The sequence below is a fragment of the Dama dama genome, chromosome 20 (genome assembly GCF_033118175.1).
Source record: "Dama dama isolate Ldn47 chromosome 20, ASM3311817v1, whole genome shotgun sequence".
NCBI lineage: Eukaryota > Metazoa > Chordata > Mammalia > Artiodactyla > Cervidae > Dama > Dama dama.
In genome coordinates this window covers 108,720,264-108,746,906 of record NC_083700.1, presented here as the reverse complement: position 1 = coordinate 108,746,906, position 26,643 = coordinate 108,720,264, and the positions used below count along the sequence as shown (strand labels likewise).

Here is a 26,643-nt window from a genome sequence, read left to right as displayed (position 1 = left end):
TTAATTACTAGATTCTTTCATCACCTTCAAAGAGGAATTAAGCTTTCCTAAAGTCTAATCAAACCAAAACTTTGCAGGGACACATCTGAGGCTGGCTTGTGCCAAATGGCCAAAGTCAGCACTTTGTCTTTTGCATGAACAGCTCCAGGAGGGGACAACAGTCCCTGAGGGATCTGGGGCGCTTCTCTCTGTTTTGTGGTGACTGCAGCTCTGCTGGGAGAAGGCTGGCTGATCCCAGCTCAAGGGACACCTTTCCAGTCCTGGGGGGCCAACGGTAGGTACCTGGAGAGCATATCCCGGCTCACACTGGAATGAGACCACATCGTTCACCAGGTAGCGCTCGCCAGTCTTCACTCCATTACTGGGCACAGCAGGTTCTGGACAACTGCTCAGGCCCACCGCTAGACCAGACAGAGACAGACGACAGGGGAATGGACAAATCCATCAGGTTGATGTACTAGCAGGCTGAAGGCAGTGCTGGCAGCAAGGAGGAGAAGCTGCCTCCAAGCTGTATCCTCTCTGCTTTCTCTCCTCCCAGTCTCTAGGGCAGTGTTTCCCAAGCCTTTCACCTCCCAGCACATGGAAAAAATCAGAATGTGTATATGGCACAGAGGCTCAATAGATCAAAGCCTCCTGGAGCAGGTGGGTATCATCTGGGAACTCTGACTGTGCCCCCAGGCTCAAAATGATACAACTCTGCTGTCACCCCAAGAAGTTCCTTCATCTCTTCCCATGCAACTTCTGTCCTACATGTGCTTTTAAGAAGTGGATGTGATGCTTAGAAATGAAAGCTGCTTGGGCCTGAATCCACAGATCTCAGCATCTGGGACAAAAGATTTCAAGGACAGTATTAAAATAATTATCAAAGTGAACTGCAAGTCCTTCATCTCAACTCTCGTCTCTTTTTTTTTTCCTCCACTCTTTCCTGTCCTCCAAGTAGAAGGCAACTCAGTATTTACTGAGGTGATCACAACATAGTAACCTGAGACCTACTTACTGGAATGGAAGTGGTGGACAGAAGGAGGTGGAAGGGCAGAGAGAAAAAGAGAGAAAGCAAGAGCAAAAAGTGTGGCAGGAGAAAGATGGGATGGAGAGAAAGGTTGAGACAGAGAGAGAAAGGCGGAAGGACACAGAGAAAAGTCCATTCTAATTTCTTTACTTTCTAATTTCTTTAATTGAAAGTCCATTCTAATTTCTTTACATGGCAGTGGTGAATTTTATTTAAGCCAAGTTTATAACAAAGGAAGACTTTTTAAAAAAATCATAAGAAATTTATTACTTTTGAAAGCAGATTGGTCATTTCCATTTCAATTAATAAACATCAAATATGAGTCATAGCAATAGACAGGACTTTTCAGTATTCTGCAAAACCATCTGCCTCTACAATAGCAGTTAACTCTTCCCTTCTGTACTCTGTAGATGATCTACAAAATGGAAATGTAACTACAGGGTCCTGGCTCCTAGGAATTTCAGTCTCCAAATACTAATGGAGACCTCTGATATCCCCTAGCTTCTTCCACTGTGAGAGGACAGTGCATGATAAACACCAGTTACTGAGAAAATCACCAGTTGTCTTGAACAACAACAGCAAAAAAAGACAAAAAAATTCAAGGAGGTGAATTTTTCCTGGGAATGAGGCAGTAGAATAACAAGGAGATTTAGAAAAGAAGTCCCCTTTCAGAACAAGAAAGAAAAGAGAATATTCTAGGGAACATTAAAGGACTCAATTTTAAATATTGGATAAAGAAACACAACTGGAGAGAACAGAGGAGAGAGGGTGAAAGGAAAAATGTAAATTATTCAAGAGCCTAGGATACTCAGGGGCCAGGTGGCTGAGGTCTGAGGGGTCTGTGGGAGGAAAGTCTCAGAGGTCCCTGTCCTGTCCTCCACCCTGCAGGGTCTTGGCTTCAAGCTGCCCTGCACTTTCTGACCAGCTGATCATTTCAGTTCTTTCAGGTGATGAGCATCCTAGGATCCAGCTAATCCTCTCTCCACTACCTCGATGAGAGGCATTTGCTCTGATACCAGTTGGGTGATGCTGACACTAGCAGCAAGTGGGGCTTCCATCTGTCCATCCTACTCAGATGGTCCAGTCAAATACACCTTCCCCCATTTCTTACTTCTCATCCCACACCTAGCCCAGGTACTCCTTGTGTAAAGTCTCACCCAGGATAGGCGCCCCTCTTCTGTACTCTCTTAGCATATCGGGTTGCACTACCGTGACCGTTTCCATGTCCATCTCTCCCCCTAGACTCTGTGCCCTGTGCCGTGTGCATCTCTGTTCCACGGGCACCCACCACAGGGCATGCCACCTTGCAGGTGTCCACTGTTTCTCCATGACATTCACCCCTCCTCCAGCTCCTGGGAGAACTGCTGCCCCTCCTGGTGACACCCCGAGAGACCTGCAATGCTGTCATGCCCTTCTCTGTCCACATGTCTGCCTCTCCCCCATGGACTCAGAAAGGACCCCTCTCTCTTGATCTGACTCAATCCTAGCAAAACCGGCATTGCACCTGGCACATTGTAAATATTCAATGAGTATTTGTTGAATGAATGGGTGACAGACCCTGCTGCCAACCCATTCCTGTACCCCGTGTGGAGGGGATGGGCAGACAGTCACAGGATGAAAGCAGCCACCCCAGCAACCTCTGTCTTTGTTGCCCCACAAGGCACATCTGCAATCCTTTTTCTTTCTTAAAAATTAAAAAATTTAATACAATTTTTAAAGGTTACTTTTCACTTCCAATTATTATAAAATATTGGCTCTATTCCCCATGTTGTACAATACATCCTTGGGCCTATCTTATGCCCAACAGTTTGTACCTCTCTCCCTGTAACCCTTTTTCTTCAAGAGTTTTTAGTTGTGATCACTTAGGGATGCAGGAAGCCAGGATGTAAGGTTTTGAGGATGCAGGGAGAAATCTGATGGGAGAGGAGTGAAGTCTGCAATAAGAAGAGGAAATTCAAGGACAGCTGCATCACTGACCAGGGCTTAGAGAGGCCAGGTTTTAGACTGGAGCACCTCACACCTCCATTATTCTTCAAATAATATCTTGGGCTCCTTCCCATTCCTGTGGGGACTCAGAGGAAGCAAACAGGTTTCTGCATAACAGACCCTTGGGCGAGAACCCCAGCCTCACTGCTTCCTGACTGTTTCTGACCTTCTCTGAGCTTGAGCATCCGATGCTTGAGGATGCTAGGTCTGCGTGAGGCTTCAGCAAGGTACAGAATACACAGTTCCAGAATAACCCCCGTTCCTAGTGGGGAACTCAGGCCCTGTCAGTTCCCACCCTGAACCCTGTGCACGCTGAGACTCTGGATTCTCACTTTTGTACTCCAAGTGGAAGCCGGCTGCAGACACACTGATGTCTGAGTAGAAATGCAGGTAGAGCTGGTTGGAGGTGCTATTCAGTAGGGCAGGCACGGTTGTTCCTGAGCAAGGAAATAGGGACCAATCAGGCTTAGCCTCTCCCACCCCTGGGCACCACCCCTGTTGCAACCTGTTGAGGTTCTGATCCCAAGGTCCCCACATGTCTCCAGCTATCAAACCCACTGAATGACAAATTAGCTCCCCTCAGAGTGCTGGGTCTCTCATACCTAAAGGAGGAGAGACTCTGAACAACTTCTGGCAAAAGAGCACTGACCAAGCCACATGCCAGCAGCAGGTGACTTCCTTCGGGGGCAGATGAGTGTGGTCCCCTGCTAGGTGTCTTCAAAGGGATTCTGACATGAATAATTCTCTGGGCCATCCAGGCACTGTAGACAGTTTACCTGGGGCATGTGACTCACTGCTATATCTTGGCAACACGGAGTTCTGGGGCCTACGAGACCCAGATAAATTGCCCTGACCTTTGGGCAAAATCATACACTACACTTAGAAGTCCACTGCTGGAATGGAAAATGGTGTGGCCAGTCTGCTGTCAGTCCTTCAAAAAAAATTATTTATAGAATCACCGTATGACCCAGGAATTCCACTCCTAGGTATACATATACCTAAGAGACTTGAAAACATGTTCCTGTGGAAACTTGTATGTGAACGTCCACAGCAACATTATTCATAATTAGCCAATGAGTGGAAACAACCAAACGTCCTTCAACTGATGAATGGATGGATGAAATGTGGTCTGTCCACACAGTGAAGTGTTGACCCTTGAAAACATTACACTGAATGACAGAAGCCAGGCCTGGAAGGCCATATAGTGTAGGACTCCACTATATGAAATGTCTGAGACAAGCAAATCCATAGACAGGAAGTATGTTAGTGGTTGCCAGGGGGTGGTGGTGAACAGTCGATGGGGAGTGTGTACAGATGGGTACCTGGTTTCTTTTGGGGCTGATGAAAATGTTCTGGAATTGGATAGTGGTGATGGTTGTAGAATCTTGTGAATATACTAAAACCCACCAAATTGTACACTTAAAAATGATGAATTTTATGGCATGTGAATCCCATTTCAATAACAATAATAATAATTCTACTGCTGCCCTGCGAGTCCAGGTCCCTGGAAGCCCCATCTCACCTGAGAAACTCCCCAGCATGGTTACAGTGTTGTCTGCACCGTCAAACACTTCCAGGGAGTCCCAGTTCTGCTCTGTGACAAAACTGACGACTTGAATCTGGGAAGGCAGGGGGAGTGAACCGCTGGTTAGGCAATCCTCTCTTCCCCACTCCCTCACCCCTCCTTCTTTCATGTAGTTAACTCAATTACTGAGCACCTCCTCTGGATCATACTGGAAACTCTGATAAAAGGAAGATGCGATCCCTGTTCCCAAGGAGTTCATTGTCCAGTGAGGGAGAGAGAGGAGGGATGGTTATATGACAGTGGGGTGCTTTGTCAGGCGGAGAAGCGGGAAAGGACAGTCCAGGACATAGGGCTACTTCGGGGCGACTGGCCTTCTCCTCATCTCTCCAACACTCCTTGAGTTTCCTTACTTTCCTGCCTCCAGACATCCTGCAGCTGCGAGCCAGTAACCCAACCCTGGGTGGACCTGTCCACCGGGAGTCCCTGTGGTTTCTCTCTGCCGGCCTTGCGGCGCTGGAGCAGCAGCCGTCCTGGGGGTCCTCCACCTGCTCGCATCTGTACGCACCAGTCTGGTGCCTCGGGCTGCGGGTGCAACACCCCCGATGTGTGTGAGGGGTGCCTGTCTGTTTGCGCCTTCCCCTCACCTGCAATGCCTCCTCTCCCAACTCCCAGAAAAATCCTGAGAACAGTACCCTTCAAGTCACTTGAAAAATATCTCCTGTGACTCCTCCCAGGCTTCACACTCCACCTCCAGGCCCATCTCCTCCTTTCGGCGGCTTCCCCGACGGCCCAACCAGCCCCCACACCTCATCTTTCCTGAGCTGGGAGCTGTTGTGTTTTTCTGACTGTGGGCCTCCACCGCGTCCCTGCCCTGAGGGGCTGGAGGCAGGCTGCGACTGTCTCCCCCTGGCTCCTACCTGGATGCCAGCGCCTTCTGGGACCATGATCTTCCACACACAGTTGAGGCTGTTGAGGTAGGGCTCGGGGAAGCCGGGGGACAGGATGGTGCCCGTGCGCTCCGTGAGGTTTCCACCACAGGGCACTGCGAGAGAGGCAGCTCTCTTCTGGGTGGGTCCACGGGGAGCAGACCCCGCCCAGGACTTCCGGCCTCGCTGTAACCCCGCCCCCTGCTGGCTCCGCCCACGGGCACAGCCCCACCCCCTCCCCGGGCGGTCCCCCTACAACCCTTCTCAGGGACCTGGACTCTGCCCTGCGCCCCAGCCCCAGACTCATCAGCGGCTCCCACTGCCCCTTCACACCCACCCGCGGGACACGGGTTGACCTGGAAGGGGTCACCCACTCTCTCAAGTTACCCTGGCAGGCAGAACTCCTGTGTCTTGCTGGGTATTTGCTGGCCACCCTCTCCCCCAAGCCCTGGTTGTCCAGGACTCACCCACACACGTTGGTGCTGAGACATTCCACTGGGCCAAGGCCCCAGGAACGGGGAGGCACTCAATTTCTGGGGAGCCCTGCAGGGCGTAGCCAGAGTTGCATTCGAAGCGGACGATGGCCCCCACGGAGAAGTCACTGCCGAGCCTCCGGCCGTAGCGGGGTTCTGGCACTGAGCTGCACTGCGTGGCGCTGGTTCGGGGCACCGCTGCAGGGAACAGGGGTGCTGAGGGGCAGGCCTCACCCCTCTAGAAACGGGGTCCGGGGATGGACACATCGTGGGGCTGGAACGGGGTGGGGCTCTGAGAGGCTCTGGGTGCTTTCCCTTAGGACGGGGTAGGGGGCTTTCTAGGATGAGGCCCATCTTCCTGAAATACAGTCGGAAACGCCAAGTAGCACAGCTTCTGGAAACTACGGAAGGCAGTAAGAGCCCCAGGCCCAGCCTTTAGGCCCCGTTGTGCTTTTCGCCTTCCCAGTGAAGCCCCTTGCCCAGTAGGGTCCCATGTCCCCTAAGACCCTGCCCAGGGCCCTGCTCTCACAGACCTGAATTTCCCTTCCCCACCTTCAGGGGGCTATAGGACCTTTGACCCCAGGCCCAGGAAGGGTGTCTCCCAGGCAGGATTACCCCTACACAGGGCAGTGCAGGTCGTTCTGGGCAGTGGAATATATAGGACTTTGCTTGGAACCTGAGCCCCAGGAGAGTGGACATTCCCTTCAACAAAGAGAGGCTGGGGCCTGCCAGGGAAGGCCAGGCTGCTCTGAGACTTGGCCTTTCAGGGCCCTAAGAATGGGGAACAGACACTGACTACCCGCTTCGTGCCAGCTACTCTGTGAGGTGACATGGTCACCCTGATTTTACAGGTGAGCAAACTGGGGCTCTGAGAGGGGGAGTAGCTGGTGCTCAGTTAGTGCCGGAGCTGGGGTTCAAATCCATGTCCAGCTCACTCTAAAGACTATGATTTTCCTGGACCTTTATGGGCCTTGCAGACAAAGCCACACTCCGTAGGAGAAGGCCTAGGTAAGAGGCCTGGGCTGGTCCTCTCAATGCCATGAGGACTGTGCCACACAATGGGGAGTCGGGGAAGGGCACAAATTAGCTTCCCTTCTCTGATTTCTCCCTTTATCCAGCATAGAGTTGGGTCCAAGAATAGTCTGTATTTCAGGGAATTGCCCCACAAACACTGTAAGAATGAGGCTCAGACTGGGGGTGTCAAAGGTCCCTGTTCTCCTTGATCCCTGAAGACGGAGACTGCCTTCACACCTCCCATGTCACATCCTGCATACCTTGGTAGACAAAGTGGAAGCCTCTGGCTGGTACTTGGCCTTTGGCACTGAACTTAACGAGGACTTGATTGGAGGTGGCCAAGGGCAGCGATTCTCCTGCCAAGATAAGGGGTGAGGAGAAGAGAAAGATGGTGAGTCCAGCAGTCAGTCAGGCCCGATAGGTAATATCCTGACCTGGACAGAAGGGCCACCCACATCTCACACAAGCAACCCCTTCCACCTCCCAGGTCTTCCTGAAATAAAACCTCACATTTATATTGTACTTTAACGTTTACAGAAAGCTCTCACATTTATGATCTTATGTTGACCTGTATCAATGCAAGATTAGCACTCAGCACCCACAGTCTATAGATCAAGAAAGAAAAGTTCAGAAAGATCAAATGTCCTGCTTAGAAAGGAGAAAGCTTCTAAAGACATGTTGACCCACAGGGATGGGGAGAATGGCCATTACCAAGGTGACTGGTGGTTTACTTAGAAAACTGATGTCAATCTGATAAAAACAAACAAGCAAAAAGTCCCCAAGTTCTGGGAAGGAGGGTGATGTGATCATCAGAGAGCATCCCAGGCTTTTCCCAGATACCCTGTGAAATGACTGATAACCAGAGAGATCATATAATTCATTGCTCACACTAGGACACTTCTGAGAGTCAAAGGGCATGTTATTAATAATTATTATTCTGGGACAACCAAGTGAAAGCTGGGACTATGCCAGGCAAAGCAGGGCGTATTGTCACCCAACTGATAACACATAAACTGGGGAAAGTCTGCACAGGCATAGGAAGCTAAGGAAGCCCAACAGCCTTTATATCAGAAGAAAAAGGTGTGTCTTCTGCTTGACGTGGTCCAGGGGGACCTGCAACTGTGAGGGGGAGTCCTGCTCACCATCACCTTCCTGTGGAAGCTCATGGAGAAAGTGGGGTGATGGGCAATGGCATGGTCACTCTGCATGCTGCTCCTCCACAACTTTAGGGATCCCTGGAAATGTCTGCTGACCCACCCTCAGAAGGGAAGCAGGGCTGTAAACAGAAAGCCAGGCTATATCTCTATTGCAGCGAGGTTTGGTATTGGAACCAGCCACGGAGGCTTTGGGAGGCACATCTAGGGGCCTGCAGTGCTTCCAGAAAGCCCATGTGATATTCCTGGTCATGAGGATTAGAGACCCTTTTTCACAACACATTTAGACTTACAGAGGTCCCAGATGGCTGAGCCTAGGAGTTACTGCCCCAGTTAAATTCTGGCTGTCAAAGCAAAAAGAAACTCTTGAAGAAAAGCTTTTCCTGATTTTCACCACCATCTCTAAGCTCCTCCTTTCAATAAATGTGAGCAGAACAAACTCAACTTTTCCATCCTCCCAGCTGGATATACGTGGAGTGAAAGTGTTGTCATTCAGTCATGTTCAACTCTTTGTGACCCTCTGGACTGTAGCCCACAAGGTTCCTCTGTCTATGAAATTCTCCAGGCAAGAATATGGAAGTGGATAGCCACTTCCTTCTCCCGGGGATCTCGTGACCCAGGGATTGAACCTGGGTCTCCTGCATTGCAGGCAGATCCTTTACTGTCTGAGCCACCTGGTACATGTGGAGTAGGACCTCCATAATCTCTCCCAGATTCCGTTTCAACTTTCAGTCCTGGACATAGCAATCTCCATCTCCAGGGATAAACACACAGTAAAATCCCTGGACATAAGAAAATATTCCAAAGGCTTAAGGGAAGAGAACTCACAGAAGTCAAAGCAAATATCTTTATATGAACTACAATAAAGAACAGGTAAAAAATCTCAGAAGATTTTCAATCATGGCTGTCACAAGATGAAATTCTAGTATTGTATCTCTGAAAGTAGAGGAGGAAATGTGTCAAAGGCCAGATCTGAGATCAATAAAGGCCACAAAGAGATGAAAACACCAGCACACAGAACTAGATTCTGCAGAAATCAAACAGCAAAGTGGAGATTAATGTTGGGAAATTCTTCCAGAATCCACAGAAAAAGGATGAAGAGATTAAACTAATGAGAGGAATGACAAGTTACATGGAGGAGATATGGGGGAAAAAATCCGATATGCATATATTAAGAATTCTAGAGAGAAAAGACAAGAGAAATTGAAGGGGAAAAAATAATTTAATAAGGAAGACAACATTCCAAGCTTAAGAAAGATTTGAGGTTTTAAATGAAACTGTTCACAAAGTGCCGGATCTAAGAAATGAAAAGCGATTTCCATCACAACACATCCTAGCAGCCTTTTCAATTTTAAAAATAGAGAAAAATATGAAAGGTTTTTAAAAGAGAAAAGCATGGATTGCCTACAAGGACAAAGAATTAGATTGGACATCAACTCATCCATAACATTAACTGTGGGAATAAAGTAACCACTGTGGTTTTGAAATAAGTTGGTGACCCATAATTTGATTTATAATCAAGTTGTCATTTATACGATACATCAAAGGAAAGGCATTCTCATACATGCAAGGTGACAGAAAGTACTGCAGTCAGGAGCCTGACTTTTAAAAAATGAACAAAAGTAGGGAAATCAAAAGGCATCAGGGATAAAGACAACTAGCAAAATGTAGTTCAACCCAATTAATTATTGTTAGGAAGGTAACAACACTAAATGCAAATGGAGAAACTTATTCTTGGGAAAGAAGTCGTAATTAGAATATAATTACTAATAGCATTGATAAAGGATGAATATATCAACAAAAGCTGTGAATTAGAGATGGGTCAGGTATGAATGGAAGGGTGAAGAAGCAAAAGCAAAACGAAACAAACAAAACCCCAGAATGAACAAAACAAGGTGACCGATAGCAGCCCACATGCTTCACTTATAAAACAAGGAAACTTCCCTTTAAAAGAAAGAGACTTTCAAAGAAAATGAGGGAAGATAAATGAGGCAAACATAGATACAAACACAAAAGACAAGATATCACAAATCTGGTAGCAGATACTTTTGCACATATTTGCATTGATATATCAAGTAGAAAAACAAAATGAAGACTGTTGAGTAGTGATCCTCAAGCTTTTCTTTTTCTCGCCTGACAACCTTAGGGACAGGGACACAGTTCACTCCCATCATCACCAATGGCTCCTCATCAGTTTTTCTCTACATAAGAGACAATCTGAGGATATTGATATTAATGTATATATGTCCTATACTTCTTTCTATTAATCATGTATCTATCTATCCATCCATCCATCCATGTATCCATCCATCAGTCATCTATGTCCAACTCTATTTCTTTCTATTTCCATTGGTTATTTACATTTTTATCCATCTTTATTTCTATATCCATATTTATCTATAGGCTCCAAATGTATACCTATCTTTCTACCTGTACCTATACTATACTTCTATATTGATGGTTATACTTTTATCTATCATGAGATTTTGAAAGCAATCCCGATTTACCTTCCAAATCCCTACCCTCCAAAATCCCAATTTACCTTCTTGGTTGAGTGTGGGGCATTTCATTTCATTGAAAATCACTAATATATTGGGTTTGAATAATAAAATTGAGTAAGACTGATCTAATGGCTACTACAAAGCTTATTTAATCTTAACAGTAACTCTAAGAGTAGAACGTTCACTTTTTGCACTTTACACGTGAGGAAACTGATGCTCAGAGTGGCCAAGCACTATGACCACAGGTACCAGCCTAGCAAGTGGGAAAGCTGGGAGCAGAGACCAGGCAGTGTGATCAAACCAGTCCATCTTAAAGGAAACCAATCCTGAATATTCACTGGAAGGACTGATGGTGAAGTTGAAGTTCCAGTACTTTGGCCACCTGATGTGAAAAGCCAACTCACTGGAAAAGACCCTGATGCTGGGAAAGATTGGGGGCAGGAGGAGAAGGGGGCAACAGAGGATGAGATGGCTGGTTGGCATCACCAACTAAACAGACATGAATTTGAACAAACTCTGGATGATAGTGAAGGACAGGGAAGCCTGGTGTGCTGCAGCTGATGGGTCTCAAAGAGCTGGACACGACTGAGCGACTGAATAGCAACAAAAGGGTGACCATAGAGCCGTAGCACACCCTTTCCCTCCATGTGGACTTTCTACATGACAGAGAACACACATTCTTCTCAGACACTTAGGGAGTTAAAAAGAATGTCTTTGGCTACTGAGATGACCTCATTTAATCCCTAGAGTAGAAATGGTACAGGCTGGCAATAAAAATAGAAATTAACACAAATGTTTAAATTTAAAAACAATAATGTCCAAGTTCTTGGGGGAAAAGAAGAGATATCCTTAAATAACTCTTGTGCAGAAAGAATAAATCATGATCACAGATTATTAGAGAGTAATGATGATGAAAACAGTATATATCAAAATCATGGAGCCAAAACTGTGTTTAAATGTGAATATATATGCTGTAACCTAGACAGAATATTAAAAAACAGAGACATTACTTTGCCAACAAAGGTCCGTCTAGTCAAGGCTATGGTTTTTCCAGTAGTCATGTATCAATGTGAGAGCTGCACTATAAAGAAAGCTGAGCGCCAAAGAGTTGATGCTTTTGAACTGTGGTGTTGGAGAAGACTCTTGGGAGTCCCTTGGACTGCAAAGAGATCCAACCAGTCCATCCTAAAGGAGATCAGTTCAGTTCAGTTCAGTCACTCAGTCATGTCCAACTCTTTGCGACCCCATGAATTGCAGCACGCCAGGCCTCCCTGTCCATCACCAACTCCCGGTGTCCACCCAAACCCATGTCCATCGAGTCAGTGATGCCATCCAGCCATCTCATCTTCTGTTGTCCCTTTCTCCTCCCACCCCCAATCCTTCCCAGCATCAGAGTCTTTTCCAATGAGTCAACTCTTTGCATGAGGTGGCCAAAGTATTGGAGCTTCAGCTTCAACATCAGTCCTTCCAATGAACACCCAGGACTGATCTCCTTTAAGATGGACTGGTTGGATCTCTTTGCAGTCCAAGGGACTCCCAAGAGTCTTCTCCAACACCACAGTTCAAAAGCATCAGTTCTTTGGTGCTCAGCTTTCTTCACCGCCCAACTCTCACATCCATACATGACAACTGGAAAAACCATAGCCTTGACTAGACGGACCTTTGTTGGCAAAGTAATGTGTCTGCTTTAAAATATGCTATCCAGGTTGGTCATAACTTTCCTTCCAAGGAGTAAGGGTCTTTTAATTTCATGGCTGCAATCACCATCTGCAGTGATTTTGGAGCCCCCCCCCCCCCAAATAATATCTGACACTGTTTCCACTGTTTCCCTGTCTATTTCCCATGAAGTGATGGGACCAGATGCCATGATCTTAGTTTTCTGAATGTTGAGCTTTAAGCCAACTTTTTCACTCTCGTCCTTCACTTTCATCAAGAGGCTTTTTAGTTCCTCTTCACTTTCTGCCACAGAGTGAAAAAATTGGCTTAAAGCTCAACATTCAGAAAACTAAGATCATGGCATCTGGTTCCATCACTTCATGGGAAATAGATGGGTAAACAGTGTCAGACTTTGTTTTTTGGGGCTCCAAAATCACTGCAGATGGTGACTGCAGCCATGAAATTAAGATGCTTGCACCTTGGAAGAAAAGCTATCTCAAACAGAGACAGCATATTAAAAAGCAGAGGAATTACTTTGCTAACAAAGGTCCGTCTAGTCAAAGCCATGGTTTTTCCAGTAGTCATGTACAGATGTGAGATTTGGACTATAAAGCAAGCTGAGTGCTGGAGAATTGATGCTTTTGAACTGTGGTGTTGGTGTAGACGCTTGAGAGTCCCTTGGACTGCAAGGAGATCCAACCAGTCCATCCTGAAGGAGATCAGTCCTGGGTGTTCATTGGAAGGACTGATGTTGAAGCTGAAGCTTCAATACTTTGGCCACCTCATGCGAAGAGTTGACTCATTGGAAAAGACCCTGATGCTGGGAAGGATTGGGGGTAGGAGGAGAAGAGGACGATGGAGGATGAGATGGCTGGATGGCATCACCGACTCGATGGACATGGGTTTGGGTGGACACCGGGAGTTGGTGATGGACAGGGAGGCCTGGCATGCTGTGATTCAGTCCTGAATATTCGTTGGAAGGACTGATGCTGAAGCTGAAACTCCAATACTTTGGCCACCTGATGCAAAGAACTGACTCATTGGAAAAGACCCTGATGCTAGGAAAGATTGAAGGTGGGAGGAGAAGGGGACGACAGAGGATGAGATGGTTGGATAGCATCACCGACTCAATGGACATGAGTTTGAGTAGGCTCCGGGTGGATGGACAGGGAAGCCTGCTGCAGTCCAAGGGGTTGTAAAGAGTCAGACATGACTGAACTGAACTGAACTGATATGCTGTAAACATGCTTCTTTATTACCTGGAGAAAATAACAAACAAAACTCTCAATTCAGAGAGTTAGAACAAGAAGAACAAAGTAATCTGAAGAAGAAAAAGGAGAGACTTTATGAAACAGGGATAAATTAATTAGAAAACAATAAAGTCTACAGAAGAATTGACACGTATTAATAGAAGCAATAAAAAATCAAATGAAGCAAATAAAAGAAAACAAACTAAACACTATAGAGCCTCTGGTCCAGTTGAGAAAAAAGGGCAACAATGAATATAGCATTCAGTGTGTGGAGTTTGTTATTATTTTCCAATTAATTATCCTCTGCTTTTGTTTTATAACATCTCTCCTGTTTTTCTTCAGATTATTTTGTTCTTGTGTATAACCACTAACACAAAGGAGACTAAACATTATCATAGGATGTTATGTAAGCTATGGTGTTACATTTAAAATAATTACAAAATGGATTTTTTTTACTAACATAAAATATCAATGTTGATGTTAAGGTAATATACCTGATTAGACCAATAACCATGGGAGAAAAGAAAAGAAAAACCACTGAGAAGAGATAAAATAATGAGACAAATTTATTTGCAGATGATATTGCTTCTTGCCTAGAGGACCCAGGAGAATTGTCTGACAGTGCTAGTGTAATTATGGAGGGGTCAATGACTTTACAAGATGAATATACTCCAAATACCAGTCTTTTAATATACCAGCAAAGACCGGTTAGAAAATATAACAGCAGGGGGGCAAGGGGAAGACTCATTTATAGTAGCAACAACAAATATTTCCATGAAATTTCTAGGTATAAAGTTAACAAAAAATGTATACTGCCAAAATGAAAATGATAGCACCTTTCCAAAGGTTTTTATTTTTTTTTCTTTCAGAAGATAATAAATAGAGAGACATACCATATTCTTGATGGGAAATAGAGTTATTATTATGAAGATGTAAGTTCTCCTTCAATTAAGGCATTTCCCCTGAAATCAGGAACAAGACAAGGGTGCCCACTCTCACCACTACTATTCAACATAGTGTTGGAAGTTCTGGCCACAGCAATCAGAGCAGAAAAAGAAGTAAAAGGAATCCAGATAGGAAAAGAAGAAGTAAAACTCTCACTGTTTGCAGATGACATGATCCTCTATATAGAAAACCCTAAAGACTCTACCAGAAAATTACTAGAGCTAATCAATGAATATAGTAAAGTTGCAGGATATAAAATTAACACACAGAAATCCCTTGCATTCCTATATACTAACAATGAAAAAACAGAAAGAGAAATTAAGGAAACAATACCATTCACCATTGCAACAAAAAGAATAAAATACTTAGGAGTATATCTACCTAAAGAAACAAAGGACCTATACATAGAAAACTATAAAACACTGATGAAAGAAATCAAAGAGGACACAAACAGATGGAGAAACATACCGTGTTCATGGATTGGAAGAATTAATATTGTCAAAATGGCTATTCTACCCAAAGCTGTCTATAGGTTCAATGCAATCCCTATCAAGCTACCAACGGTATTTTTCACAGAACTAGACCAAAGAATTTCACAATTTGTATGGAAATACAAAAAACCTCGAATAGCCAAAGTAATCTTGAGAAAGAAGAATGGAACTGGAGGAATCAACCTGCCTGACTTCAGACTCTACTACAAAGCCACAGTCATCAAGACAGTATGGTACTGACACAAAGACAGAAATATAGATCAATGGAACAGAATAGAAAGCCCAGAGATAAATCCACGAACCTATGGACACCTTATCTTTGACAAAGGAGGCAAGGATATACAATGGAAAAAAGACAACCTCTTTAACAAGTGGTGCTGGGAAAACTGGTCAACCACTTGTAAAAGAATGAAACTAGAACACTTTCTAACACCATACACAAAAATAAACTCAAAATGGATTAAAGATCTAAATGTAAGACCAGAAACTATAAAACTCCTAGAGGAGAACATAGGCAAAACACTCTCCGACATAAATCACAGCAAGATCCTCTATGACCCACCTCCCAGAATATTGGAAATAAAAGCAAAATTAAACAAATGGGACCTAATGAAACTTAAAAGCTTTTGCACTACAAAGGAAACTATAAGTAAGGTGAAAAGACAGCCCTCAGATTGGGAGAAAATAATAGCAAATGAAGAAACAGACAAAGGATTAATCTCAAAAATATACAAGCAACTCCTGCAGCTCAATTCCAGAAAAATAAATGACCCAATCAAAAAATGGGCCAAAGAACTAAACAGACATTTCTCCAAAGAAGACATACAGATGGCTAACAAACACATGAAAAGATGCTCAACATCACTCATTATTAGAGAAATGCAAATCAAAACCACAATGAGGTACCATTACACGCCAGTCAGGATGGCTGCTATCCAAAAGTCTACAAGCAATAAATGCTGGAGAGGGTGTGGAGAAAAGGGAACCCTCTTACACTGTTGGTGGGAATGCAAACTAGTACAGCCGCTATGGAAAACAGTGTGGAGATTTCTTAAAAAACTGGAAATAGAACTGCCATATGACCCAGCAATCCCACTTCTGGGCATACACACTGAGGAAACCAGATCTGAAAGAGACATGTGCACCCCAATGTTCATTGCAGCACTGTTTATAATAGCCAGGACATGGAAGCAACCTAGATGCCCATCAGCAGATGAATGGATAAGGACGTTGTGGTACATATACACAATGGAATATTACTCAGCCATTAAAAAGAATTCATTTGAACCAGTCCTAGTGAGATGGATGAAACTGGAGCCCATTATACAGAGTGAAGTAAGCCAGAAAGATAAAGAACATTACAGCATACTAACACATATATATGGAATTTAGAAAGGTGATAACGATAACCCTATATGCAAAACAGAAAAAGAGACACAGAAATACAGAACAGACTTTTGAACTTTGTGGGAGAATGTGAGGGTGGGATATTTCAAAAGAACAGCATGTATACTATCTATGGTGAAACAGATCACCAGCCCAGGTGGGATGCATGAGACAAGTGCTCCGGCCTGGTGCACTGGGAAGACCCAGAGGAATCGGGTGGAGAGGGAGGTGGGAGGGGGGATCGGGATTGGGAATACATGTAAATCCATGGCTGATTCATATCAATGTATGACAAAACCCACTGGAAAAAAAAAATAATAATAATAAAAATAAAAAAAAAAAAAAAAAGAAAAGCAACCTCAAAAAAAAAAAAAAAAAGTTCTCCTTCAATTAATCTATAAGTTTATTAGAATTCTGATGAAAATTCTGATGCAATATTTCTAAAAGTTATTTGGAGGCAAAATTAAGTAAAAATAGCCAATAAAAATTCAAAACCAAGAATGATAATAGGAACTTACAGTACCATATGTTTAAAATTATCATAGTGTTAAGCATTATTATAATGTTATACTAATTAAAGATTTTTGATGCTGATAGAAGAATAAGCAGACACAGTGGAAATACATAAAAAGTCTAGAAACATACCTTTAACTTTATAAAAATATATGTAAATCTGACACTTTGAAAATTCCATTAGGGAAACTGATTAAATTTGTAAGAATGTTGGTTAAGTATTCCCTATTTCAAATAATAAATCAAAATAAATTCCAGAGGTATTAAAAGAAACAATGAAACTAAAAAAGAAATAAAAGAAAACACAGAGGAATATTTATTTAGTCATCAGAAAAGTGAAGGAGAAACTTATAAAAGATGGATTGATATTTGATCATTGATAGATTTACATGGTAAATTTAGATTTTCTGACATTAAAACATACCCTGAAGAAAATTAAATGGCAAATGACAAACTGTAAGGGAAGGTTTTTCGTATCATATACTGTAGACAAAAGGTTTATATGCCATGTAATATATATAGCTTATAATAATATGGAACTTTACTAAATAAATACTGAAAAAATAAGTGCTAATAGAAAAATCAACAATAACCTACAAGTATATTCACAAATAAAAACCATATGGGCCAATAGTTACCTTATAAAAGGTTAACCTAACTAGTAGTTTAAAAAGGGCAAATTAAAAAATGAGATACCGTTTTACTTTTCAAAATGAGGTTTTCATTTTCTTAATTACCTAGTTTTTGTGAGCATAAAACATGCCTTGGTTGGTGAACAAAGTAACAAGAGCAATATTTAGAGTGATATTTAACAATCTTTATAAAAAGCCTTAAAGATCACACATTTCCTTTACCTTAGCAATTCCAACTCTAGCTATTCTAAGGTAATAGAGATGTATACAAAAATATATGTATACTATATTGAATTACTATTCATGAGAGTGAAAAATAAGAAACAATCCAAATGTTCAATAATAGAGAATTCATTACATAACTTTTAAATAACTATGATAGACTATTATGCAGCATTTAAAAATCCTATTATAGAGGAAAATAAAGAGGAATGCTCACAGTGAACATTTTAATAAAAGTATGTATATTGTTATGTTCAATAAAAAATGTAAAAGATTAAGTCTAAGTAGAAATAGAGACTGGAAGGAGATACACCCATCTTCTCAGAGGTTCTTTCTAGGTGGTTTTTATTTTAATCCTTTATGCAATTATCCTGCCTTCATAAGGTTTCCACAATGAAAATGCAACCTGTTTATAATTAGAAAAACAGGTTGGGTCTCAGTGTCAACCCACAGGAGAATGCTACACCACTTGGGGGGACATGTAGACACAGCCTGGGGTGAAGGTAGCCTCTGAAGTTCCTTTTTTAAAAAAAATTTTAATTAGAGTGTAATTGCTTTACAATATTGTGGTGGTTTTTGCCATACATTCATATGAATCAGCCATGGGTGGACATGTGTTCCCCATCCTGACCCTCCCTCCCACCTCCCTCCCCATCCCACCCCTCAGGGTCATCCCAGTGCACCAGCCCTGAGCACCCTGTCTCATGCATCGAACCTGGACTGGCGATCTGTTTCACATATGATAATATACATGTTTCAATGCTATTCTCTCAGATCATCCCACCCTCGCCTTCTCCCACAGAGTCCAAAAGACTGTTCTTTACATCTGTGTCTCTTTTGCTGTCTCGCATATAGGGTCATCGTTACCATCTTTCTAAATTTCATATATAAGCGTTAATAATATCCTGTATTGGTGTTTTTCTTTCTGACTTACTTCGCTCTGTCTAATAGGCTCCGGTTTCACCCGCCTCGTTAGAACTGATTCAAATGCATTCTTTTTAATGGCTGAGTAACCGAAGCGCCTTTCTACGCGGGGATATTAGCAGCCGGCAGCGCCCGGAGCGCGACAGACACCAGGGGTGGTTCCCGCTGCGGCCCCGCCCCGCCCCGCCCCCAGGGCCTCCTCCCCGTTCCCCTGCACTTCCCCGCCCCGCCCCGCCCCCAGGGCCTCCTCCCCGTTCCCCTGCACCTCCCCGCCCCGCCCCGCCCCGCCCCGCCCACAGGGCCTCCTCCCCGTTCCCCTGCACCTCCCCGCCCCGCCCCGCCCCGCCCCGCCCCCAGGGCCTCCTCCCCGTTCCCCTGCACCTCCCCGCCCCGCCCCGCCCCGCCCCGCCCCCAGGGCCTCCTCCCGTTCCCCTGCACCTCCCCGCCCCGCCCCGCCCCGCCCCGCCCACAGGGCCTCCTCCCCGTTCCCCTGCACGTCCCCGCCCCGCCCTCACCGCCGCCCCGCCCCGGGGTACCTGTGTGGGATCCCGAGAGCGAGCTGAGGAGCCTGGAGTGCTGGTTGTGGCCGTCATGCACCTCCACCACGTCGTTGAGGGCCGTGTGGAAGAAGGCAAACTGTCCAAACACCACTGTGGAGCAGAGAGAGACATGAGGCGGAGATCTCGGGGGGAAGGCGGGGCGGCCGTGCTCAGAGCGGGGAAATCCCTGGTGGGCTGGGGCGCCCGGACCAGGGGCAGGGCCGCCTCAGTGGAGCTTGTTGGTTCTTGGGGGCTAACTGCCTGCTGAGCCTGGCCCCTGGCTGATTAGACTCCGGGCACAGGAACCCGGGGAGATGGGAAAGGTCCAACCAGAACCCTCCCACAGGGGTCAAGAGGACATGGTGGACTGCACCCAGCAGCCAGGTTAAAGCCTAGTCCTTTCTCAGGTTCAGCAGCAGCTCCTCTAGGACACGGAAGCGCTCTCCGTAACGTCCCCGTATTCCATGTGGATCTCTGGACCCTTCATTTCTCCTTCAAAGATCTAGCCTCTGAGGGCATCCCCTGGCTACCAGATCCCCCCCAGTTAAGAGGAAAGAGTAGCAGCCTTCTCCGAGGAAGGAGCAACTGTCATAGGTTAGGCAGACCTCTCTACCTCATTTCCCTCTGGCAGATCCAAGGGAAGAGGCAAAGTGACTTTCCTTAAGCTCCTACTGGGTGCCGGGTACCATGCTTGCAATGCATACGATCTTCTTGAACCTGGACTCTTCCAGATACCCGATTTTAAGCAAAGAAACTGAAGCTCAGAGGTTAAGCAAGTTCTGCTCATGGGAGGGGGCTGAAAAGCTGGTGGACCGTGGACTTGAGGAGCCTCTTTTCAGGTAAGACCTAAGGACCCTGTCATTTGATGGCTACTACGGGGTCTTTCCTCAACTGTCGAATCTTTGCCAGTCACTGCTGGGGGGGCTGGAGTTGCTGACACTGTGGGGCCATGGGGGGTACAGCTCCATTTCAGACCATGGTACATTCTGCTTATCTCCCAGTTGGCCAGGTGTATCTGAGAGCAAGTACCAGGGTGATTCCTTCTCTATTTTGGCTCAAGCCTTGAGCATGTAGGAAGTCAGGTGTGTGTGCACGTGTGTGTTGCATGTTGGAGCAGGGAGGGACTTCGGCCCTAGAGTTGACTTCCTGGGGGGAAAAAAGGCATTTGCAATGATGAGTATAGCAGTGAGTGGTGTTAGAGACTCTGAGCTCTCAACTCACGGGCAGAGGAGCAAGAGGGAAAGCCTGTTTCAGCATCCTGAAAATGGACACTGAGCCAGGGGTGATGGCAGAAGTATTTCCAAGCTCTCTCCTATGGAGGTGAACAGGATGGGCAAGGTTCATTCACATACTGTGCATTCTAGTGGGAAGAGGCAGTCAAAAATGAAAAAAACAACACTTACCCAAATAGATAAACAAGATAATTTCAGATAGCGTTGAATTTTAGAGGAAATGGGGAAAAATGATAGAACAAGGCGAGCCACTTTAGATAGGGGATCAAAGAAGAACTCAGGCTGGGGCCAAATATTTCAGACCCAAGATAAAAATCTGCACTTCATCCCTGGGCTCAGCATCACCAACAAAGAGAAGATGCTCAGGACAGGTCATGACCCCGCCTAGAACCAGCTCTTCACGTACAGGTTTCATCTCAGGGATACTTCTCAGCCTGGGGCTGGGTGCCTACAAGGGCATGAGCTCTTTATTCCTGGAGAAATTCAAGTATACTCTGCATGCCCACCTGTCAAGGACTAGGCACTGGGTGGCAGATGGGATTGGAGAACCTTCCAGTACTTTCCTAACTCCGATTCTACAGGTCACAAGCTCCTGCCACACTAGTGTGTTGGGGAGCAGGTGTGCACACACACAACTGTGCAGGTGCTGGCGTGGAGCTGGTGGTGCCAGATGGGGGGAGCTGTGAGTAGATGAGGCTGGGAGTTTACAGAGGGCAGAAAACACGTCTCTCTCAGCTCTGCAGCTCTGGTTCCCAGCAGAGCGTGAGGTCCCTAGGAGGTGTTAAATTAGTCTTTAGTGAATGATCAGCCTTGCCCCGTGCTTACTCCATCCTGTCTCTTGGGAGTAAGCAGCCAGTTCTCTGCGGGCTGCCCTGTCTCTCTTGTAGATGGTCAGGACATACAGATGCCCTTTACCCTACCAATGCCAACCCTGTTTAGAAACAGTTGTTCCTTTTCCAACAAGCAGATTCAGGGAGAAAGCAGTCCAGCTAGTCACTGATTGCCCAGGTACAACCAACTTGTGCCCCTCAAGAATTTCCTGAATCCTCCAGGGCTGTTGGACTCCTAACTAGCCCACTGCCACCAGGTGACAAGCCTGGCTTCTTTCTGCCTGGGTCTCTTGGAATCTGGAGGCTCCTCTACCTTCCCAGGGCACTGACCCGCTCCTCCTTTTTTTTTTTGCTTGCTCATCCTACCAGTTGCTGCCGGACCAGCTTCCTAGGATAATGTGGCATCCAGTTTCCTCCCCTGTGCTTTCAAGCCCAGCTCCATCCCACTCCTTCGTTTCTTCCTGCCCCTCTGCCACTCTCTCCTGGGTTTCCAGGCAGCCTGGGTCTGCAGCATCTCTATTCATACCCAGGCTGTGCTAGGGAGGCCTGGGTGTACCCCCCTTCCCTCTGTCTTGGCTGGTTCCTCTCTAACCACCCCATCCCTTGGTTCCAGTGGGTCTCACTAGCCCCTTCAGACAGCTCCGTTCATTTCCCAATAGGAGCCATGCAGTTGAGAGTGGGATTGGGAGGCAATTGGGAAGTGCTTGAGAATTGGAAGCAGTTGGAAAACATAAACAAATGCACAAAACAAATCCATACCATAGTCCTTGGGCACGGTGACAAAATAGAGGCAGATCTGTCCACTGGTGTAGTTCTGAGGGTAGTTGGGGGACAAGACCACTCCATCTGAACCCACATACTGTCCCCCACAGGGGGCTGAAAGACAAATCAGGCAGAGGCCAGGTGACCTTGGGGGGCTCTCCCCAGCTGTCCCCACTCTGTTCTGCTCACTCCCAGCCTGAGCTTCTGGCCTGGTGGGGATGCTCTGTGGTCCACAGCCCTAATGTGGAGGGAGTTCTGGGAACATTGCCTGGTCCTGCCCAAGGACATCCATCTCTGGCCTGGCACATGGTCTGAAACCCACCCTGATGCTGTCACGGGCCCTCCTGTGTGCCTGCCAGTCCTTGCCCTCTAACCAGTGATGCTGGTGATGGTCCCTGGAGGCCCAGCCTTGGGGAGCTCTTTAGGAACCTCTGGTGCTACCAATGGGACCCCAAGGGGCAGTCTGTTGCCCCTCGGTTGATGTCTGGGCCTGGGCAGTCAGTGTCTGTGTGGCTAAGGAGTGGAGGATTCCCCGAAATAGCCAACTGGGGACAGACAGCTCATGTGACCCAGCCATGGTGTCCACTCCCACACGGGGTGGACTGCAAAGCCAGCCCTTCTCACCTGGGCAAGAGGCCTCCTTACTTTTTCAATTTAAGTGGCTGCCATGCTCCCATCGTTTTGGCAATCCATCTGCTCCCTCTCCTCAAGATCCCATGGTTAACCCAGATGCCCGTGGAATTAGCTCACCCCACTGGCCTTAGTTCTACTCATCTGAACTTGCAGGGGTTTTCCCCAGGATGGGGAACAATCTCAGGGTCATTTTTAAACTCCCTTTCCCTGGTGTCTCAGACAGTAAATAATCTGCCTGCAATGCAGAAGAGCCGGGCTCCATCCCTGGGTTGGGAAGATCCCCCGGGGAAGGAAATGGCAATGCAGTCTAGTATTCTTGCCTGGGAAATCCTCTGGATAGAGGAGCCTGGCAGGCTACAGTCCATGGGGTTGCAAAGACTTGGACACGACTGAGCGGCTAAGCATAGCACAGCAGGAGGATACTGTGTGATCTGAGAGAGACGACACATTGACAGGGACTGGTACCCCTGGTGAGTTTCCAGCCTTGTCATTCACAGTGAGCCAAGGAGCCCTCCTATGAGGACCATGTCCCGCCTGCCCCTTCCCCTAGCCTCCAGCCCCTTCCGCCTCTCTTGTGCGTCCTCACTGCCTCTGTCCCAGCCCCACGTTCCTCCACCTGTGCACTCTGGCCGGGGATGGTTCCACGCTGGCTTCCCATCAGGCCCCAGGATGCAGCTCAGGGTTGAGGAGCCCTCCACCTCGTAGCCCCCGTGGCAGTAGTAGGTGATGGAGGAGCCCAGCTTCAGGTCAGACCCCACTCGCGTGCCGTTCTTGATGGAACCGGGATCAAAACACGACTCCCGGGGGTTTTCTGGAAAAAAGAAAAATAAACACACATACACAGAGAGCTAGCTCATCAGTGGCCTAATTCCAGGGCACAGCACCTGTGGGGAGACCCTGACATTGATTAGCCACAGAGGATATGGGCATTGGGGGCTGACAGGTCTACTCAGGTATGGAAATAAATTTGGTTAAAAACTGGGACTGGAGAGTGAAATAATGCCATTTGCAGCAACACGTATAGACCTAGAGATGATCATACTAAGTAAAGTAATTCAGACAAAGATAAATACCACACATATCACTTAGACGTCAAATCTAAAAAGTGATGCAAATACACTTATTTACAAAACAGACCCACAGACTTTGAAAACAAATTTATGGTTACCAAAGGGGAGGAGTTATGGGGGAGGGATAAATTAGGAGTTTGGGATTAACAGATACCACCACTACAAATAAAACAAGAAAATGGCAACCCACTCGGGTATTCTTGTCTGGAGAATCTCCATGGACATAGGAGCCTGGCGGGCTGCAGTCCATGGGGTTGCCATGAGTCGGAAATGACTGAGCGATGAAGCACACTATGGCACAGGGCACTCTACTCAATATTCTGTACTAACCCACAGGGGAAAAGACTCTGAAAAGAATGGGTATACGGATATGCATAACTATCAGTTTGCTGTTCATCTGAAACCAAGACATACTGTAAAATCAACAGTGTGTGCATGCATAGTTGCTTCAGTCATGGATGACTCTTTGCAACCCTATGGACTGTAGCCCACCAGGCTCCTCTGTCCATGGGATTCTCCAGGCAAGCATACCGGAGTGGGTTGCCATGCCCACCTCCAGGGGATCTTCCTGACCCAGGGATCAAACCCACGTCTCTTATGTCTCCTCCATTGGCAGCTGGGTTCTTTACCATTAGCACCACCTGGGAAGCCCATAAATCAACTATATTCCAGTATACAATAAAAATTAAATTAAAAATTAAAAAAAAAAAAAGAAAGGAGGGCTAGAAGTCATTTTGAAGAGTGAACTCTCCCTTCTTCTCTCCACTTTCTTGCCCTGACCCTCCAAGGAGGGAGTTCCTGCCGCACTTTCGAGGCCCTCTCTCACCCCTGACTCACTCCTCTCAGGGGAGGCACACACTGCTTTGACTGATGGGAACTGGCACGCCATGCTTCATATCTCGGTTGCGACCAGGTCACGATGGTGAAGGTCACTACTTGGGCATAGTCCATCCCTTTGCTCAGCTTCGAACCTTCACCCTCAGCATGGAGGCTCCTGGTTTCTAGAAGCTTGCATTTGTGCCCTGATGATGGGATGGCCCTGCTCATTGTCTCTGCCTACAGCTTAGGGTGGAGCAGTTCCAGATACCCTGCTAAGTTTAAACTCAAGTGGGATCCAGAAAATGGCCCCTTGCCTAACAGAGGACCCCTCAGTGGTTTCCTCATGTGCCCTGTGTTGTATCACCTCGAGCCCCACATCAAATCTGTCCTTCCCCAAAGCTTAGTATCTCTGGCCAGAAGGCAACTGACTACTGGGTGACCCATTTGTGAACTGCAGAGATACAGGGAAACGTCACCAGGTCTTGTACTTCATCTTTTCTGTTATAAATTCAGAGTGGGTCAAATATTATTTGAAGTTCCGAAAACTCAAGTAACTTGGAACCAAGTTCACATAACTCATGAGGCGGAAAAAGCTGTGGCACCCAATATTCATTCCTCCCACCTGACGCTTTTAAGTAACGGAACCCAGGGTTTATCCAGAGTATCAAGGCTAGAGTATCAAGCTAAGATCTATACCTTCCAGCCTCCCAGGCAGCTAGATCTGGTCAAAGAGTAGTAAACACAGTCAGGTCAGATCACTGCCTCCCGAATCACTCAGAGTAAAAGCCCAAATCCTTACAAGTCTCCGAGGTCCTGCACATCCTGCCCCAGTCGTGCCTCTGTGACCTTGATTCCTATTGTCCCTTCGCTAACTTTGCTCCAATCACATTGGTCTCTTCCATCCTCGTGCCTCCCCTGTCACTTCTCGCAGGATTTAGCTCGATACCTCCTTCTCAGTGACACTTCTCTGACCAAATCTTATTGTTCCTTTTCACTTAAAAAAGTTAAAAAATTTTTTGGCTGCGCCACATGACATAAAGGCTTGAACCCGCATCCCTTGCATTGGAACCACAGAGTCTTAACCACTGGACTGCCAAGGAAGTCCTCTGGCCGGGTCTTTAAAATTGTGATATTCCTCTTCCCAGCACTCCCTGTCACCCTTCTCTGCTTTATTCTCTGCACTGAGGTCAGTACTATCTCATACATCATATAGTTACCTAATTTCTTTCTGTCTCCCTCCACTAGAATGTAGGTTCCAGGAAGGCAGTTTTCCAGTTTTGTTCACTGCTGTAGTCCAGTGCCTGGGATATAATAGGCACTCAATAAATATTTCCTAAGTGGGTCAGGAAGATTCCCTGGAGTAGCAAGTGGTAACCTACTCCAGTATTCTTGCCTGGAAAGTCCCATGGATAGAGAAGCCTGGCAGGCTACAGTCCATGGGGTCGCAAAGAGTCGGACACGACTGAATCGAATTTGCACACATGTAGTCCAGTGCCTGGCATATGATAGGCACTCAATAAATATTTCTTAAGTGGAGAAAACTCTTGAGAGTCCCTTGGACAGAAAGGAGATCAAATCAGTCAATCCTAAAGGAAATCAACCCTGAATATTCATTGGAGGACTGATGCTAAGCTGAAGCTCCAATCCTTTGGCCACCTGATATGAACAGTTGATTTTTTGGAAAAGACCCTGATGCTGTGAAAGACTGAGGGCAGGAGGAGAAGGGGGTGACAGAGGATGGGATGGTTGGATGGCATCACTGACTCAGTAGACATGAGTTTGAGCAACTCTGGGAGATAGTGAAGGACAGGGAAGCCTGGTGTTCTGCAGTCCATGGGGTCGCAAAGAGCTGAACACGACTCAGCGACTGAACAACAAAGTGGATACATGTGGGACTTCCAGAAAGACTGCTGAAGGGAAGGCGACTCAGCTGAGAGAGTATTCATCATCCCTTCCTTCTTTCTTCCCTTCTTCCTTCCCACAGTTTGGAACTCAGATGTGGTGGACGGACCTCTGGTCGCCACCTTGGATCCTGAGATAACCTTGAGGATGGGAGCCATGTAGCCATGATACAGCAGAAAGATACAAGGAGCCTAGATGGAGACACTTCAACAGCTTTGGATGAAAATCTTCAGATTTCTTTCACAGAAG

General features: G+C 46.2%; 1 protein-coding gene across 1 annotated transcript in view; it reads right to left on the bottom strand.

Moving 5' to 3' along the window:
* The window catches only part of CSMD2 (CUB and Sushi multiple domains 2), a 676,035-nt gene that overhangs the window by 108,562 nt on the left and 540,830 nt on the right, over positions 1–26,643 (bottom strand). Inside the window, 9 exon segments of the mRNA XM_061120111.1 lie at positions 283–401; positions 3,328–3,432; positions 4,518–4,614; positions 5,438–5,562; positions 5,914–6,117; positions 7,194–7,289; positions 19,144–19,257; positions 21,968–22,084; positions 23,220–23,414. Of these exon segments, the coding sequence (XP_060976094.1) occupies positions 283–401; positions 3,328–3,432; positions 4,518–4,614; positions 5,438–5,562; positions 5,914–6,117; positions 7,194–7,289; positions 19,144–19,257; positions 21,968–22,084; positions 23,220–23,414 (1,172 nt within the window).